The sequence below is a fragment of the Euleptes europaea genome, chromosome 4 (assembly GCF_029931775.1).
Source record: "Euleptes europaea isolate rEulEur1 chromosome 4, rEulEur1.hap1, whole genome shotgun sequence".
Taxonomy (NCBI): domain Eukaryota; kingdom Metazoa; phylum Chordata; class Lepidosauria; order Squamata; family Sphaerodactylidae; genus Euleptes; species Euleptes europaea.
The window spans coordinates 56152591-56172504 of record NC_079315.1 but is presented as its reverse complement, the minus strand read 5'-3'; the positions used below and the strand labels follow the sequence as shown (position 1 = coordinate 56172504).

The 19914-nt window shown below is 40.2% G+C and overlaps 1 protein-coding gene across 5 annotated transcripts in view; it reads right to left on the bottom strand.

Moving 5' to 3' along the window:
* NTRK2 (neurotrophic receptor tyrosine kinase 2) overlaps positions 1–19914 on the bottom strand; it is a 190021-nt gene that overhangs the window by 62607 nt on the left and 107500 nt on the right. For 4 of the 5 annotated variants that reach the window (XM_056847989.1, XM_056847991.1, XM_056847990.1 and 1 more), the window contains one exon: positions 583–771. In XM_056847989.1, the coding sequence (XP_056703967.1) occupies positions 583–771 (189 nt within the window). The remainder of the gene's footprint in view (positions 1–582; positions 772–19914) is intronic. The other variant, XM_056847988.1, reaches the window with a different exon arrangement.

Genomic DNA, 19914 nt, shown 5'->3' with positions numbered 1-19914 from the left:
CCACAACAGACACCCTGTGAGGTAGGTGAGGCTGAGAGAGAATGACTTGCCCAAGGTCACCCAACTGGCTTCGTGTGTAGGAGTGGGGAAACCAACCCAGTTCACCAGATTAGCCTCCGCCGTTCATGTGGAGGAGTGGGGAATCAAACCCGGTGATTTCCCACACCCATTTTTTGAAATGGTACATTCCATCCAGAACTCTACCTCATTTTCACCTCATTCCCCTGTATGTGTTGATCCAGCTGTTCAGGCAGAAATCAATGAACAGAATACTACTGCCTTAACCTTAAGTTGTATGAGAGAAACTGGAAAAACAAATTTACTGGAAATAATGCAACTATACCACAATTTGACCTCCACTGTTTGACAGTTTTAAGAATCACTAAAATACTGAATTACTCAGCCTTCAGAATCTGATAAGTTTAAGGTGTTCATTATATGCCTAAAAGAAGTCATTGATAACTAGCATACAATTTGTTCCCACTTCTTCCTTTGCAAAGGCACATTTTATTAACTCAGCTCTAAGAAACAATCTGAGAGACTTAAAAGTTACAGAAATACATATAAACGTCTTTTACTTACATGTGTCAGGCTTGAGTTGACTGTTTGTGATTCCAAAATACTGAGGATTTTCAATTACGGGAATCTTTGTCATTCCAATAATTACTGCATCTGGGCCTCCCTCAGAAGATGATGGAGTGTTACTCCCATTAGAGATGTGATGCAGAGGACTTGCTGAATCGTCGTCATTGCTGATAACTGAAGAAGGACCTAAAGTTAGAAACAAAGATTCCCCTGTAACTTGACATAGTTCACCCCTCCCTCTCCTACCACCTTGATACTCATCACTTTGACTAAAATGTAGCTTATTGTAGGATACTAAGAGTCTCAAACTGAGACTTCTCATGGACAGGCTTATTGCCTTACTTCCATTGAGGTCAAAGATCCACTAAGGAATAGCCGGTTGAACTATAGCAGGCTGAACCCAAATGTTGTTAGCAATATAAAACATACCAGCACACTCAGCACATAGGCAGGTGATCCAGAGGACTAATGCCTATCCACTTGGCTCTACAAAGCCTTAGCCCAGGTCCACCTTGTCAGCCTGAGTCATCTCTTTTCTTGTGAGATGGACCTACCTGATTGTGACCTTATTCTCCATGCTTCTTCACTCTAGTAGCTGCATATGGAACTTGACCATTTGCTTACCTTGGACAACAATCTTTGCATCTGGCCCGTCTGCTCATTAGCTGCTGCCTCTAGAATTTGGCCCATGCCTGTCTTAGATCAAACCACTTGTCTTTGGCCACCTGACTTGTTCCTTCTTGCCCTTGGAACCTTGATCTTGTTACTAGTTGGGTTGTTGAACCTCAGAAAACCAGTGTTTACTCTTAGAAGCAATAGGTAGGAACACAGTGCTACTATTTAGGTTAATTCTCCAATCCAAAGTATATTGACTTTGGATATCATGAAATTTGGATGCAGTGGAATGGAGTGGAATGGAGGGGAAGAGACAGTTCAAGTGTCACATGTTTGCTGTTCCCAGATCAGTTTCATATTTCTCCATTGTGTAGAGGATTCAGGAGTTTCATTCCTAATAATACAGACTGGTGTTAGGAACAGGAAGAACAGGTACTTATACTTCCTGTTGCTCCCCATATTTCATCTTTAAGGCTGCTAAGTACATAATTCCAAGAGCTTAAAGACACATCTGTGTTATTCCTAAAATATCTTCCTGTGTAGTTCCTAAAATATCTTCCTGAGACCACATGGCCTTTGCTCATTTCAATCACTAATTTGTTTAAGCATTAATGGGTTAATCTGAAGCTGGAGTGAGCTCAAATGGAAAAAAGAGCCTTTGAATAATTAAAGCCCCTATAATAAAGCTGCTTCTTGAGTGTTTTGAGATTATGTGGGCAAGATATATGCTTCTATAAGATGGCAGAAGAAATTCAGGAGGGAAGGGGGAATAATTGCTCCCTGCAGTATCCTTAATAAGACATTTGTTAGTACCGAACTTGCTGAATTTCAAGATTAGGGTGCCACAAAGCCAGCAGATAAATATAAATTGAACTTGACAGAAACATAGTTCTTTATATTTTAATATAACAGTTTAGTGTGAAGGGTCAAGTGCATTTTATTATTATAGCTTGGTAAGCTCTCACAGATATATAATTTACTAGTGGTGCTTTAAAGTGTTCTGCAGCCCCCAGCATTCTCTTACAAGCAAGAGAAAGAGAACCACTTCATCATCTGCTCATTCCTAGCATGTAGACATTGGACAGAAGTGCACACTAAGCGCTGGCAGAGTGGTGATAAGTGGAGTGAATAACAGTAATACATGTTGGGGACTTCATCCACTTTGCACAGTGCAGAAATGTCACACACCACACAGCCCACATCTGTATAATTGTACAGCTTTTCTTTGCAAAATCTAAAATACCATACAGAGTTATTTTCTGTTCCAGGACACTCTGAGCTTTGCCCTTTTCAGCTTGTTTGTTATATCATTCTAAAGTAACCATTGGAGGTATGGCATTAGCGCTGCTGCATTAAAGCCAGTGATCGAGCCATCTGAATTATATATCCTTAAAGTGAATTTCTTTATCTGAATTTAAATCATAAAGATAAATTTTTTATCTGAACTATATATAATTAAAGTGAATTTCTTTATCTGTGTGCGTATGTACATTTGTGAGTGAACAGACACTTAACGGATACTTTATTTCTCCCTCAACACTCCGAGTCTGGGATATTTGTTATATCACAGCACAATTCTCTGTGGGGACAAGTGGACCAGCAGCTAAACTACAAATATATATCAATTTTATAACAGTGCAACTGTCACAACTTCCCCAAAGAATTCTGTGAATTGTACTTCTGTGGGCTTTAAAAAGCACAAGACTGCAGCCATTCATCCTGATCCAGAGAGACCTAATTCATGTGGATGCATGTGGAAATGGTGCAACAGAAAGTCTTTCTCATCGACCTTGATGCCGGGTGTCATTCCATGCACCCATCCTCACTGTGCAGGCAGCGCTGGCCTCAACATTGAAGTCAAAGGGAAAACCCATTCATTTGGAAATCATGCATGTAAAGTGGGGCATGTACTGTTCTTTGGACCAAAGCTGAAATAAACAGCATAACAAACTAATGAAAGAGGAAAATTTTGAAATGGGGAAAAAATAATTGTTCGGTATTTCATAAGAAGATCCGTTTCCAATAAAGCAACTACAGTGGAGGAGGTTAGTAATAGTTTTCAGATTCTGCAATACCTATTTTTCTTTTGTCCGTGTTTGTTATATAATTAACAGATGGTAAGTTTCTGTGTCAGGAGACAGCTAAATTTACACTTACTTAAGTACCTAGTTTTCAAGGTCCCTTGATAAATGTGAACAAACGGTTGTACAAAGTATTTTAATGTTTGCTTATCTGACAGACTGGCTATTAGACAAAAAGCTACATCCTATTTCCTTAATGCACTGCCAAAATTGCATTACACTCAAAGCTTAATGCTAAGCAGCCAACACTTAATTGAACAACCAAATGTATGTATAAAGTTTCAAGAATGCAAAATAATTTTCAGAAGGGAATTGGACAATGTTCACTTTGAATTGGCAAGGTTTCCCTGCTCCCACTGTCTCTTCCAAACCACAAGGCAAAGAATAATTTCCACCCAAATGCCTGTATGCTGCCCTACCTTGCTTAAACAGGCTCACCTAGTTACTTGTCGAAAGCAGAAGAATCATTTGCTGACACCTATTATTGGTCTGGTTTTCACAAATTCAATTTGGATTTCAATCAAAAGTTGTAAAAGTATGTAATACAGATCACTAATAGCCAACAACCATCACATACATAGGTCAAATAGAGTTTTGTTGGGGGGGGGGGGGTTAAATAATAAAGTAGCAAAGGTTCCCTTGCAAACAGAAAGGTTCAGCTTCATGTTCTCATGTGAATTCATTTTAAGAATGTATTCCTTATCTTGAAAAGATAGGAAGTGAAGTTAGATAAGAAGCAGGAATCTGCCTTGGAGACAGAGAAAAAATTAGGAGAAAATAAATCTTGCTATACTATGCTTCTCTCTCTCTCTCTCTCTCTCTCTCTCTCTCTCTCTCTCTCTCTCTCTCTCTCTCTCTCTGTACAGAGAGTTCCTAAGTTGTGCAAGGAAGCATGTGTGCCTTTGTCTAACATGTTCACTATGCACACATCGTTGCCAACATAAAGTCAAGGCAGGAAATTTAAGAATAGCAATTATCTTCATTTCTGTTTGTCAAAAATGCACAGATTGCAACTGGCCCTTGTGTGGGTGTGGAAGTTGTGGGGGTGGGAGCATCTTTTGCTGTACACAGCATGGAAGTAACAGAAGCAATCGCACATCCCTGCCCCCTCAGTATCCTCACTCCCACTCACAGCTCACATCAGCTCACATTCCTACACCCAAAAACACTGCCACCCTGGGGCAGCCATCTGTAGCATCACGGATGGAGAACTCCAGTGCAGCTTTGCAAGAAGGTAGTACTTTGCTTGGCCACTGCAACATCTGAAAGCCAACACTCACCACTTGCCACCTCATGGAATAAATCCAAAATTGGAAATCCAGCAGGATTGTGTTCCATTTCTGACACCTTCATCACCACATGGTCAAAAAAGGAAGGAGATTAATAACCTCAGGCAGCAATCCTAAACAGGTCTACTTGGATAGAAATCCAGTGTTATTCAGTCAGGCTTATACCCAGGAAAGTGTCCATAGGAATGCAGCCTTAGTACCATTCTAAGCAGAGTTACACCCTTTAAAGTTAATGAGCTTAGAAGGGTTTCAGAAGGGTAGTCATGTAGGTCTGCAGTAGAAGAGCTAGATTTAAGAGTTAAAAATTCCCTTCATCCCCAAAGGGAACTTTGACTTGGAAGCTCATACCTCAAAAGACTTGGTGGTGTCTAAGGTGCTACTGGACTTGAATCTAAAGCTTAGAAGGTTGAAAGTCTTCTTAGGCTTGTGCTATAAGACTACCCTATCCACTTCTCTTAAATACTAATACAATAAAGGACATCATTTCATCATAAGTCATGACTGGGAAGCATCCTCCCATCTACATGGTTCTGCTCTGTTTCCAACTTCTGGTTTTACATGACACAAAGCTGATACCGCATCTTGTTTACCTTGCTGAGCTTTCCAGGGAGTATAGCTCTCACAAGCTTCTCAGGACTGATGTAGCAAATGAGATCTTGTAAAATATCTCTTACCAATTCCATTGCCAGTAACCTTGTTTAAGAATCCTTACTGAAATTGCAGCACTTTCGAGTAAACTGGAAAGGCCAAGTGCAAACCAGGAAGCCATAATTCAATTCTCAAGTGACCAGCTCCCATCACAGGTATCATCTGCACAGGGCGGGCATGAGTCTCATGCCTAGCCCCTTCTCTACCCCATCCCTTATATTCTTACATGCTCCTTCCTTGCCTAAGCTGGCATATCTACCTATTTTTTCTGTGCAGTACCAGCCTTGCAGGACCACGTATTATCCCTCACATTCCCTTGATGTCACCAAGATGCATCTCATAAGAACTTTTTTTTTACCTGCCTCAACTACTCAAGCAGCTCCAGCACCTTACTTCAGCCTTGGCCAATCTTTCCTGTATTTCCTGTTTTCCAACTTTTAAACGACAGAGCAGAAGAATATCTTCTGCCATCGTATTAGTCGCATAAAGCCATTGTGGATTATATCTGTAATATTTTGCATAGGTCACACATTGTAACTGCATTTTCTCTAGAAGCCTGTTTTGGCTGCTTATTCTCCACATCAATGTATACTGTATGCTCCAGGTGTGTTATTTCCTTCCCTCTCCCATTTATAAGAGCATGTGCGAGGGGATCATTTCCAGAGAGACAGCATGCCACCAAAAAGCAGCCTCATGGCTTTAAAAAAAACACTGTCATATTTTTATGCGGGTTACTAAAAATTATTAGAAACAGCTCCATCGCATGTACACATGGCTGGGAATTACACCCATGGGAAGACCAGCACTCAGGTATTCTCCTTGCATGTTTAACAGATGCTGTGCTCAAACAAAAGGAGGAGGCTGTTGCCTTCCTGTCCAGCTTCTGAGCACCTTAGAGGCCTCTAGCTAGCCACTGACAAGAGTTCAAAACATGGACACAGGGGTACATACCAGAGACCTTGGGACTGCTGCAGCATGACTGCAAGGTCATCAAGTTTATTTGTATACCCAAATATACTTTTAAAATACGATGTTCAGCTGTAACATGTAATCTTAGGGGTGAAATGCCTAACCTAAAATGTTGCAGTCAAATAAGGTAATTCATTTTCACACAACACTCCACTGGATTTACACCATCCATTCTTGGCCTCTAGGTCTTTTCTCACGGCGCATCATTTCTAAATTCCCCATGGTACTCTGTGCTTTGGCAGCCCCTCAGATACTTGACTGCCATAGTTGTAAGCACATTACCTTCTTGTGTGTCAACACATGGAAATAAGGCCAAACTCTCTGATGTAAAGCTGACTAACTAGAGCATGTTAAAGCAAGAAGACAGCAAGAAGACGGATGACCCATGAAATCAACCAAAAGCACTTATGTATCAAGGCAGTGGGTCATGGGATAAAGTCATTGTTTCCAGCGCTGTGCAAATATTTCCCTCAGATACAATTTAAATTAAAATACTCTATTTACATTAACATATAACTGGACACAAATAAGCTTGCTTGCATGATGAATCTTTAAAATATTTTCTCCATTTAAGCATTCCAACATTCTGCCTAGCTAAGAGTATTTGCAGTATAGGAAGTGGGGGATTCCCTCAGTTACAATGCAAGAAGTTCAAGTTCAAGAAGCACCTTGTAGGATTTTGCTCTCTCCACTGAACTGGGATCCAAATTCAAGGGCACAGTTCATGAACCCTGCTGGAATGAAACACCTCCTTATGGGTCTTTCATTTCACTGGTCAGGCTATTGTCATGTTAACACCTTCCTGTTTGACAGGGAAATCAGTTTCTCTAAGGTTTAAGAGAGTTATTTTGGATTACCTTGCAGTTTGACTTAGATGAAGAGGAAATGCACTCAGAGTGACTTTTAGTGTTCTCCATACAAAATAATGCCAGCAATGGGTAATGGCAAGAGTAAAGAAAAGATATGTTTTGTTTCTGGGTACTAAATAATTGACAATGCAAAGTACCAAAGATTCACTCATCTAATTTAAATACACCTTTAAGCTACGGGTTCCACATTCTGTTATTTATATCAAATGCACTGTCTCCTTAGAGGAATGAAAACAAGCAGTTTCCACTGACATTAGCATACACTTATTTTGGGGATTTACATTTTATTATTACTCTAACACTAAAGGACCCTAGAGATGAATATTTAATTCTAGAAGAATTTTTTTCCAGCAGCCTACTTCAGAGAAAGGATTTTTTGTTCTAAGGCATTCTTAAGAATCTACTTTCTTTTCCCCACTAAGGGAGTTCCACATAAGCCAAATGTAGAAGAGTTACCATCATTTGTACGTGCAGTTATAACGGCAATTCCAGATTATATTGCTTTATCAATCCACTGGCCTCTTCTTCTTTCCCCATTGCAGTCCTGTTTTTTCTAGGAGCAATTTGTTTGCTTTTGTGCGGAATGTACACATAATCTTTGTGGCGTGTGGATAGATTTTGTGCTGCTATTTCAACATGTTCTCAGGATGACCTCTTTTGGCACATGCTGGGAAGCAGATGTTCAGTTGTCAACCTCTGAACAGCTCCCTACAGTGGGCATTTCCCCCCACTTTTTTGATAGTGGCTGTTACACCACTGTGAGTTGTTGCTATTTCTATTTCTGCCATAGGCAATATTCTTGGCGGCATGACATAATAGCACTAATCAGCTCAAAGTGAAAAAATTACAGAGGTATATCACAATCAACTGTAGTAAACACATGGGGAAATGAATTCATGATCATAACAGAACTCCCAGTTTATACTGGAAAATCTGGTAAATTATTTCAGAAGTGCAGTATCTACCAATGTATGTATCCTTCAATGCAATTTCAAATACAGCTAATGCCTGAACAGCAATAACTTGATTGTGGAGAATGCCCTCAGTATGTAAACATCCTGAGTGACTACCTATGTTTTGAATGATATTCACATGTTCCTTTGACATTATTAAGGGTAAAATTTGTAGTTAAACCTATTACAGTCCTGAATGAAAGGAAGTACAGACAATGGTCATTAATGGAATATCATTCTTATCATTCAGAACAGGAACCCGTGAGATTTTTTTGTACTTGATACAAATACGTGAGCAGCAGGTCAAATGTGAAACATGCCTGCATATATTATTATCCCTGTTCCTTCTTAAAACAGATGTGTGTGGGGATAATAATAAAGCCAGGCACAGTTCCCAGTACAAATAGTCTCACTGGACCTGTTCCACAGATCATAGCCTTGCAGTGGGGTCCTGAATTCAGTAGTGCACAAGGTTGTGAAGATGAGGCAATGGCTAGGGGCATTTTCCCTAGCTTCAGTGTTTAAAAGATTATTGACTATCATATTTGTTTCTAAAAGTCACTATTCATAAAATGAGTGATTTGCCTGGGAAAAGTTACACCATTGCTATCTGGAACATGTGTGGTCTTCTTATTACTTGCTTCATACAATTCAGACATGTGAAAGTGTATTATATAGGGATGCTTGAACACCTGCCAGTTTGGCTCACATCCTGCTCACCAGTGGCGATGTGGGGGCTGATTAATCAAGGGCTGTTCAACCTGTTTGCAGCTATAGGCTACTTGCACCTGTCAGCTCCCAGCTTGGCTTCTGATCTCCATCTGGGGAAATTTTGCTCTATACCCAACAAGCTTTTTTTGGGGGGGGGGGCAAGAGAGTCAGCAGTTTTTCTGGTCATTTATGCATGGATACTTTCACTCATGTTCACCTCCCGGTCTGTCTCTGTTGTTCCTTGGAGTTATGCATGAGTTTTCCCTCCATTAGAGATGACCTCTCTGTCAGCCCTCACAAATCCCGGGACTTCCCATTCCTCTGTTAACCTGATTCTTCCCTCTCCCCTGAGCTCAGCACGGGTGAAATCCCCATGCATAAGGCAAAGCATGGGACGCAGAAGCTTGGTTTCTCTCACAGCCAATTACAAAGCAGCGTGTAAAGAGGCAGGGATTCAAATGCTTCTGGGAGCTCTTTTTGAGCAGAAGAAAGGTTTTTTTAACACCAAGGCTTGGATTTCCCCCCCGCTTTCAGATTGCTCCGTTATTTGTTTTGTTTTTCTTAAAATGGTTTTTAATGCAGCAATTCGATTTTGGGGGGATTTTCTTTCACAGTAAGCTCTACAAAGTAAGCCAATTACAAAGAAGCATTTAAAGGGGGGGTTGATTTGAGCTTGGAGACTGCTGGTGCATAGATTCCCAACAGGAAAGTGTGGGTCCAGTGAGCAACAAACCTCAGGTAAAACTCCCACGCATAAACAACCTGTCATTTTTCTCCTCTTACTTTTGCAATGGGTAGGTCAGTAGCCAATTACTTCTTATCTCCAACTTTAATGTGTAGAAATTTGGGGGGAGGTTGGATCAGACGCTCAAAAGCCCCTTCCCATCAGCTGTGAGTCAGTTTCTTATTCCTCTGAAGCAATCCTGTGTCTCAGCAGTACCAGGCTAGGATACAGGGAAGTGCTAGGGGTTAGAACCTGACTCCCTGCTGACCTCCCAATCAGCTTTGAGTCAGCTTCTGACCAATAGGCAGCTAAAACCTTATTCAGCAGCTGTCAAAGTTCAGTCTCTTGGCCACTACACTATAGTTCCTATATAAAGAGGTAATTATACAACTACTTTAGTCATTCATGAATAGTGTGATCCTTTGTCCCCCCACTGAGTTGAATGGGATTAAGCCCAGCTCATACATTACGGGCAGCAGGCACTTAAAAATATGAGTCAGGATCTCTATACCAATGTCTACTCATGTGGAGGCTCTCTTCTTCTTTAAGGTGAAGAAATTGTGTGGACACAACTCCTGATTCACTGGGAGTTGATGCAGAGGCCCTGGATCATTCAGACACTGAAGTATGTGACTGAGGGAATGGTTACCCACCTGCTCTCTCTCTTTTGGTTTACATTGTACATAATTGATACTTAATACCTATGACAAGACATTAATCAACTACTATTTGGAGCGGATCTAAGTCATTCTATACCTTACTTATTCTAATAAATCATTTATGGATCTAAGAGGAAATAGGCCTTAAAAAAGAGGAGGTAGAGACCTAAACATATTCTCGTTCCTTCACACAACATATACTAACTACAGTACTTTATTATTATAAAGTACTACTGGTATATATTGAACCTCTCAATCAGCTTGTATAATAAATGCTTAGCAGTACATGATCATTAGTGTACAAATCTAGTGGTATATACTTTAACCTATCAGAACAGTATAATATAAGTAATATAGTATCATATAATGTATAATTCCAAACTATTATATCTGGTCTATTAATCTAAGATAGTAATGCCAGGGAGCCTATACCCATTAATTCATGTATATTAAGTTGCCTAACTTATTTAATACCCTCGGTAACATTTCATTTTAGAAGCTCTATACACACACTATATTATTCTGCCACATAGTAGTACTACAATTTCCAGTTCTTTTGCAATTCTTCCAGAGGTCTTTTGTTCACGACATTTGTCAGCTTGGCCATCACTGCGTATTCTGCTAGCTGTTCTAGCCAATTGTCTAATGATGGTGTTCCTTCTAGTTTACAGTTAAAGCCAATTATAACTCTAACTGCCATTATCATATATCTGAACAGTTCTGCCTTGTTTTTATCAATTGCCAATGGTAAAATTCCAAACAGCATTATTTTGGGGTCCAGAGGGAAGTTGATTTTCATTATTTTTTGGATTTCTTGATGTACTCCGATTCAAAATTTCTTTATTTTACTGTAGGACCACCAGCAATGAAAGGAAGTGTCATCAACCTCTTTACATTTCCAGCATTGTCCGTCCATACCTTTGCTCATTTTAGTGATATCTTTTGGTATAATATACCACCGGTAAAACTTCTTGCACCAGTTTTCTCTCAGGCTCTGACTGGCAGTAAATTTTATCGCTTTGGACCAGAGATATTCCCAATTCTGCATGTCGATTTCTTGTCCAAAATTTTGCATTCATTTAATCATGCATGGTTTAATCTGTTCAGTTTCTGTGTCAAATTTCATTAAAGTCTATACATTCCACCCTGAAGATGGTCTTTGTCTTTCTTAATCAATTTTCCAAAGTCTGTTTGTTCCCTAAAATTGCCCACCTGTTCTTCCTTGAGGGAAAGACTGCTGCCACCAAAAATATATGAACAGGGCTTAGTCCACAAGGGACTGCAACCGTAACATTTTTGCAAGGTGCATCATTAATCTAAATAAACGTAAACATCTCCTTGGTCCACCACCATCCAATTAAGTACTTAGTTCAGTGGGACTTACTCCAAATGAACTGTGCATAAGACGGCATTGTCAGCAAACCTGAGGATACGAAATACATTTACCACAAATGTATGAGGTGAGAATCACAGGTAATGTTGTATGAATTGTGACTTCATATAGCCAGTCCCATCATAGAGAGAAAGAAGTTTGATTATACAATTGCAGATTAATGACCTGTTTGTTATGAATGGGTTAAAGTGATGCATCTTCCATAGTACTACAACATTCTGCAGTGAAGACAGGTACAACTATTTGTATATCTGTTTTACAATGAATGACAGTTTCATGGCTCAGATCCTTTCTTGCCTCAATGCAGACTTATGCTCCCTCAAAATTGTACTCCTTTGGGTCAGGAACAATATGAGTATCATAGTGGAGGGGGTTGCATGGAAAATTACCCTTCTCCCCTACTGCAAGCAGAAGTGCTCTCCACAATCACGTCTACATAATGTTTAACAGGTTCATGCCTACATAATGCCTAACAGGAAATCATAAAATCATTACTCATTTTTCCCCTTTTTAGAATCTAACAAGATCACATCTTGAAAACTTATTTCATGCTCAGACAAAACTACCAGTGAGAGTTTTAGCAGTGTGGGTTGCCAAAACATGGCTCACAGCTCCAGAATATGAGCTATGACATCAATCTACCTATATATAAAACATCATTCAAGCCCTAACATTGTGCTAGAGCTTGGCTTTGCCATACTCTTTGGCACACCTGATAGGACTTTAGCAGCAGTGAGAGCCAAAGTATTCCAAGTATTAAACAGGATTCCTTTGAATCAACATGCCTATGACATTGACTCTTATCTCACCACACCCAACAAAACATGAATGAAAATGACTTAGGTATAAGCCTTATTAAACGAAATACAATTTATTGTCAAGTAAATATGCATAGCATCAAGTTATGCATCTTTTAGATTTTATGGCCCATTCCTAAGCGTGGTGGTGGTTAGGTGGCATCTGGAGGTAGCGCAGTCAAGCCACCTCCAGAGCAGCTTGCTGCCAGTGCAGCAAGCTGAAAAAAGAATTTAAAAGTATTTTTTTCCCCAAAAAACCCTGTGGAACTCTACCATAAAGTTCCACAGGGCTGCGCCACAATTTTGCAGGCATCTCTCGGCACCTGCAAAATGGCTTTTTTTCAGGTTGAAAGGGGTTATGAAGCTGCCTAAAGGCAGATCCTACCCTGGTAACGCCCCAGGAACACCCCTAGGACGCTAGTGTAAGCACTCGCGCTGGACATATGCCGCCAGGGAGGAAGCCCCAGTGCAGGAAGCTCACAATGCTGCGCGGGGCACCGGGGCTGGTGAAATTCTCCCTGCCCTGGCATCCATGCCACTTTGCACATGCAAGGGGCAGGGATGCCCACATAGGGGTTACGCTGGTTCCTATGCGGCTCTGTCCCCCACTTGCACGGTTTGCATGGTTAGTTAGGAATTAACATCTAAACTTCAAAAAATTACCCCATCCATGTAATTATATTCTATATAATATAGCTTTCTAGGAAGAATAAACATTAGTTTATCCCTGTAAAATTTTATTATTAATAATAATAGTAATAATAATAAATGTGATTCACTAAGCAATCCTAAGAGTCACGCCCATCTAAATTCACTGAAGTCAATGGGTTTAGAGGGGTGTAACTCTGCTCTGGGTTGCATTTAGAGCTCTTAGATTAGGGAAGGCTACTGGCTGTATAAATAAAAGATCTTACCAAGCAACACATTCTATTTTAATGTATTCATTTTAATAAATACATAGATTTATTGCTGAATTGTATTTAAGTAATGAAAAGATGGCACTCCCTTGGAAAGGAAAACAACTCTAAATGAATACTTTTTCCAAAGAAAGATTCACAGGATTTTTTTTAATCCTAAAATCCTTTTCATACAAATGAAGGCATAATATTGCCTAAGGGTTAACTCAGACTGTATTAAAAAGAGAAATACTGACTTCAGTAATGCACACAAAAGCAGACGATATTATTGAGTTTGAGTGAAATACATAAAACTGCCTGCCAAGCTGTTACATCTGAGAACTGTTCTAAGAATCCATAAAAAGGACTATTGTGGATTTACTTGATTTATATTCTTCTAGGCAGACAGGAGCTTGAATCACTGACATCTGCCTTTCTGGTGGGGTTTTAAATATAATATGTTATGTAAAAACAAAATAAAGGAAAAGGTGTTTTTTAAAGTGGCTAATGGCAAGGGAAGATGACTGGGGAAGGCACTGGCAAACCACGCCGTAAACATAGTCTGCCTAGTAAACGTCGGGATGTGACGTCACCCCATGGGTCAGGAATGACCCGGTGCTTGCACAGGGGACCTTTACCTTTACCTATGGCAAATAACAGCGCATTCCTGAAAGGAATGCCCGTGCCGGGCTGAGGAGGCAAACTTGCAACGTTGCCTCCTAAAGAGGTTTCAACACAGCTGAAACCTCTGCTCAGCGCCAAAAACCCGTGCAACCCTCATAGGGGCCCTCATAGGGCTGCATGGGAGATACGCCAGCTAAGAGCTGGCATATCTTTGCAAAAATAAAAAAGGGGTGTTCCTGAGCTGAAAGGGCGCCCCCACCCTGCAGCCAGCGCCGTTACGCCACATGAATGCCTCCTGGGGCACCGTTATGCCTCCCAACTCACCGCCACGGCCTGTGCCGGCGGTCGGATACCGGCAGTCGGCAGTGGCGGTCGGGGAGCGGCACCCGGCCCTGCACGCCAGCGCTGGGGACACTAATGCGGCATGCGCCTTCTGGGCGCTGTCGGTGTGGGCCCCTGTGCTGGCGGAGGCCATAGTCAGCCTCCTAAGGGCTTTGGGCCCAATTTTCAGGAATGGGCCCTAAGTGAATGTTCTTGAAAAATTACACAAATATATTTCTATTCTGAAAGAACAGAAATGACTGGGTTAGCCATTAATTCCTTAATTTTTGCAAGCTTGTACTGATTGTCTCTTTAGTTGCAGTTACATTTGCTTTCCACTGACATGGTTGTATGTGAGACCTGGTCCTAAATGAATATCTCCACAACACAAATCTAGCAGTGGGGAGGGAAGTAGGTCATATTCCCAGACTAGGCCCATTTGACTCTTTTCTCCAGCTCTTGCCCCACTTGGTAATAGTTTCAACCAAGGTATTTTCCACTGACACTTTTCCTACTGCATCATCTACCATTATACTGTAGGTATGCACATAGGAAAAATTGAGGGCTGCAGGAAAAGAGGAAGACCCAGCAAGAGATGGACTGACTCAATAAAGAAAGCCTCAGCCCTCAGTTTGCAAGACCTGACCAAGGCTGTTAAAGATAGGGTCGCCATGAGTCAGAAGCAACTTGACAGCACTTAACACACACATACATGCAAGTATATAGATATGAATATGCCTGTAATGTTGGAGTAGCACCTAGTAGCCTATGCATTTAGATCATGGAATTGTTATTTTACTGTATTAATAATATTAGACCGTTTTAACACTTTTTTGATATTGTTTTGACACGTTATTGGTATTGTATCAGTTTCTGCTGGTCTTTGCAAATAAATTTGAATGTGGATCTGAATTATACTGATTATATTTAGTGTGAGCTCTTGACAAACAAAAAGCAGTCAAGATAAAAAAAAGTACTGGGCAGACAAATAAAAATTATTAACCACATCAAATCAAAATTCTAAAATGATACACATTGGTGATACACATTGGTGATTAAAAATGAGTAACAAGCCCCCTCAAAAGATACCAGTCTAAATCACATCAAAAACTCTTCTAAATATTTTACCACATCATTTTAATATAGAAGATTTTCTTGGGGGCTTTTATTTCTAAAATTCTCATAGGCCCATTCATGCTGATTATATATAAATTCCTTTAAAAAGAATGCAGTGGGTACTACATATATTCACAATGTCGCAACAGACACGTAATGAACCCAAAGCAGGTAAATCTTTACTACAGGGAACAATGACAAAATTGCTAACATTTATCTATAGAACTAACTAAATGTGAATATACCATTCTTGATATATGAGAAGCACATACCCAACTCAGACAGCTTCTAGCTAACTACAGTCTGATTTTCATATCAGTTTTTTCCATTTGACTACTCTCCTAGATGAAAGACATGGAATGGTACAGTATAGCCCAATCTTGTCAGATCTTGGAGGCTAAGCAGGGTTGGTACTTGGATGGGAGGCCACCAAGGAAGATTTTGCAGAGGAAGGCAATGGCACACCACCTCAGCTTAATCACTTGACCTGAAAACCCTATGGGGTCATCATAAGTTGGCTGTGACTTGACAGCACTTTACTCACACACAAAATGTTTAACAGTACAACTCCTAAACAGTTACACCTTAAATAAATTGGCTTAGAAGGGTGCTTAGGACTGCACTGTAAATCACGTACATTAAGAAATGAAGGCCAAATCTCTTTAGCATGATTTTGTTTTTACCACAATGCAAAGGCCTGTGTGTGCCATATAGTGTAAATGGAATGCAAAGCTTCCATCCCCATTCACTGAACTGGTGGGAACAGCTCCGCAGTCATTATCCCTCTGCATTTATGAACATGTTACTGCGGCAGAAATGGGGAAGCCACAACAGATGGCCAAATTCCATATGCATGATACATACACACAGAATGGACTGCTGGATCTGGCTGAGAGTATGCACAAGTACTCCTCTTGGAGAGAAGCCCATTTCCAGAAGATGATGCAAGGACCTATATATGAAATTGTACATTCAGGTCCAAGAACATTCCGCCCACCCAAATCAAGCTGGGAAACCTGCATCAATCTGGCAAGCCTTGGGAAGAAAATGGGGCATGGAAGATGCACAGAAGGTCAGTGGGGAAGATGCTGATACGGTTTATTATGAGCTTATTTAATGGTTCTTAGATTAGGCTAATTTGTTCTTGGATGGTGAAGTTCTTCTAAAGTGTTTTCAATAAATAGCAGAATTCACTAATTGGTACATGGTGCAACACTATCAGCTATCATTCCTTATGGCCAAATTAGGCTGATTGGTAAGGTGTTCAAGAAGCTTGTTTTTCCAGAATGAAAATATGAGACCGCATATAAACAACTCAGAATGTAACATCTGTTTCTGCTAAATTAATAGAACGACAATATTCAGATCCATGGGAAACACATGATATGACTGTACAAATAGCAAAAAAGGGCAATGTTGAGGCAGAACTGCTTTAACATTAATATATTGTTTTTCCTTTCTGTCACAAAACTTAGATAATGCTGTGGTTAATTACCACCAAATTTTGCCCCCCATCTGAGTTTTTTATTCCATTTCTTACTATTAAAAAGCACATTTCAATTCCAATAATTTCTGTTTCTCACGTGATAAAATGTTTACTTTTCTTACTTTGATTTTGCAATGCTTAAAATTAAAGTGATAGCACTGCTATCAATCAGTCAATCAACCTATCACATTGTCATCATGGTTCTTCCATCTCCCACTTTATTCTCATAACTGTGTGAGGTAGGTTAGGCTGCAAGGTTAGGTAGGTGAGACTGCAAGTGACTGGCTCAAAAACTCTGAGGCTGAATGTGGATCCAATAAGAGGAAGTTATGTATGAATCCTAATTATAGCTACAACTCACTCCCAGCATTATCTTTTCCAAAGAGCCACAGAGTTCTGGAATTTGAAGGGGACATCTATTCCAACCCCCTGCTCAATACAGGAAATGCAAAGCTTCAGTAATCCTGATAGACGGCTATGCAACCTTTGCCTGAATACCTCCAGTGAGGCACTGCTACCCCTCTAGGTAATTTGTTCCATTGTTGAATTACTTTCACCATTAGGAAGGTGTGTTTTTTTCCTAACGAAGAAATTGACATTGTTTAGTATCCCACCCTATTCTTCCTTTGTTATCCCATCTATCTTACAATACCTTCCCTTAATTTCTCTCATTTTTAACCCTAAGCATTTAGTTGTACTCTGTCTCCTACCATAATTTTATCAGAAAACCATCTGAAGTCTTATCTTGGCAACCCTGGGACTTACCCATCATCACCAAATGGTTACATAACCATGAGAGTTGCTTCTTTACAATGCATTTTCTTTTAGTTGACTTTGGAAATGAAGTGACTTGTATTTATGTGAAGATGTCATTTACTATAAAATTCGAATGACTATAAAGCTCACAATGCATGACAATAACTGCAGACAAAACAAGGAAAACATCAACAACTTATAAGCAATACTGCAGGCTATAATCTTATACGCAGTAATCATTAACACACACACCCCCACACACACCAAATATACTATAACATAAGCAAAATATCTCTGGATACAGTGTCTGGTAAAGATTTTCCAGTGAGACTTTTTACCAATGAAGGGCTATGTTCGGTGCTATATATTTATCAAGAATGCAAGACACAGTAACAAAGAATTATAAAACTTTATTGACCTGTTAAAATAAGTTTAGAAAGTTCAACAAGTACAGTATGGTCATATTGTCAACACTGCGATTTGAAATAAAATGAGTGATTGTCAATCATTTCCATTGTATTTAGGGCAAAGAATACCTGAAGATTCAGAGTGCTGATGGGTTACAGCAACTAGTATTTGCTTGTTATTCAAGCAGAAAACTATAGATCTAAAGAAGCAGTGCCTATTGTCATGGCTATATTTAAACTTTGATTGCGTGTAACTAAATTGGAAACAAATCTGTCTATAAAGGTGAAATGAACTACAGGTGTTTGACTCTGTACTTTAAGCAGTGAAATGCCAAACAAGTCAACACCAGTTACTCTAAATGTAGGACAAATCCTGCAACACACATGCAGTGCGCTATATGAATAGGCAATACATTAATTTTGCTTTCAGGCATACCTATCAGTTTCACCATTTTAGTGAACGCTTGTAAGTCACAGATTCATTGGGAAAACAAGTCATATGTATAACCTAATGCGCACAGTTTGCTCACAGGAGTATCTAGGCACATGAATTGTTTGTAAATGCTATCCTATATCTGGAAAATCTGTGATTAACATTCAGTTATGTTTCATTGGCCAGAATCCATAAGCCACTTCTTTTAGACTTGCCACATTGATTTTGGAGCACGGGCCTTGAGTAAATACTTCTGAGATTTTAATTACTGGATTCTACGATAATAAATTTTAGCCTTCATTTATAAAGAGCTTGAAAAATTAATCCTCTTCAGAAGGTAATTATGATTTCACTGATGCCCGTTGCAGCCTTACAGTACAATCTTATGTATAGCCCTCCAGTATCAGGCAACTGAAATCAATAGTTTCAGCACCAAACTAAATGTGACAGCGTCCTTGTGGCTGCCTTGGGAACAGTGCTGCCATTTTTAAGTGATTTAAAAATGTCATGAGGGCCTGACCCTGAGCAGGGCCACAGCATGGTGGGCTCACTTGTTTTCCCCCCAACTTACCAAGTGTTGAAATGCCCCCCCAACTATTATGGCACTTGAAAAGGTGTGGTGTGGGGGGGAGCAAGAGTGCTGTGCTGTGGGACCAATCAGGATCGGCCCTCATGGTATTTTTAAATCACCTAAAAAGAGCCTTGGCTACTTACCGTGAAGGCTTCTTCTGCTCAGAGGGACGAAGGGCATCTTCAAGATGGGTGTTTCCTTTTCCTCTTAGCTCGGGAGGCAGGAGTTAAATATTTAAATTTTCCTTGACTACTGAGGGTGAACGCCCCCTATAGCCAGTTAAAAACTTTCCAAGCTTTATAGAGTTAATTGAGAAAACTTTGCAATAGGTTAATTGCCAGTCTGCTGTGACCAACCTAGTTCTGGTCAATTATCAGAAAACGGTAAGAACTAGAAAAACTAGCCATTAATGAAACTATTAGTTTAAGTCTGAACTTGAAACAATGAACTATAACAATGAGCAGTAAACTAGAGTGGATGTCTGGGAGGGCAAGATGCCCTTCGTTCCTCTGAGCAGAAGAAGCCTTCACGGTAAGTAGCCAAGGCTCTTTCTCGGCTCAGAGGGACAAAGGGCATCTTCAAGATGGGACATACAAGAGCAGTCCCCACCCTGGGAGGGTTAGACGTCCCGTAAAATGCTTTGCAATACTCATCTGCCGAATGCAGCATCAGCGGACGAGTAAAGGTTTAATTTGTAGTGTCGTACGAAGGTAGACACCGACAACCATGTGGCCGCCTTGCAAATTTCGTCTATGGGAGCCTGTCTGTCGAAGGCGGTAGAGGTGGCCGTACTTCTAACTGAGCGTGCAGTTATGCCCCCTGGTATGGGCAGTTTGTTTTCCTTATAAGCCATCTTTATACACAATGAAATGGTATGTCTGATCGATGCCCTTGACATGGGTTTACCCTTTCTTGGTTGTGAGATGTTAATAAACAGTGACTCGGATGTTCTGATGCTTTCTGTTCTGGACATGTATATGTGTATGGCCCTTCGTATATCTAGTGAATGCT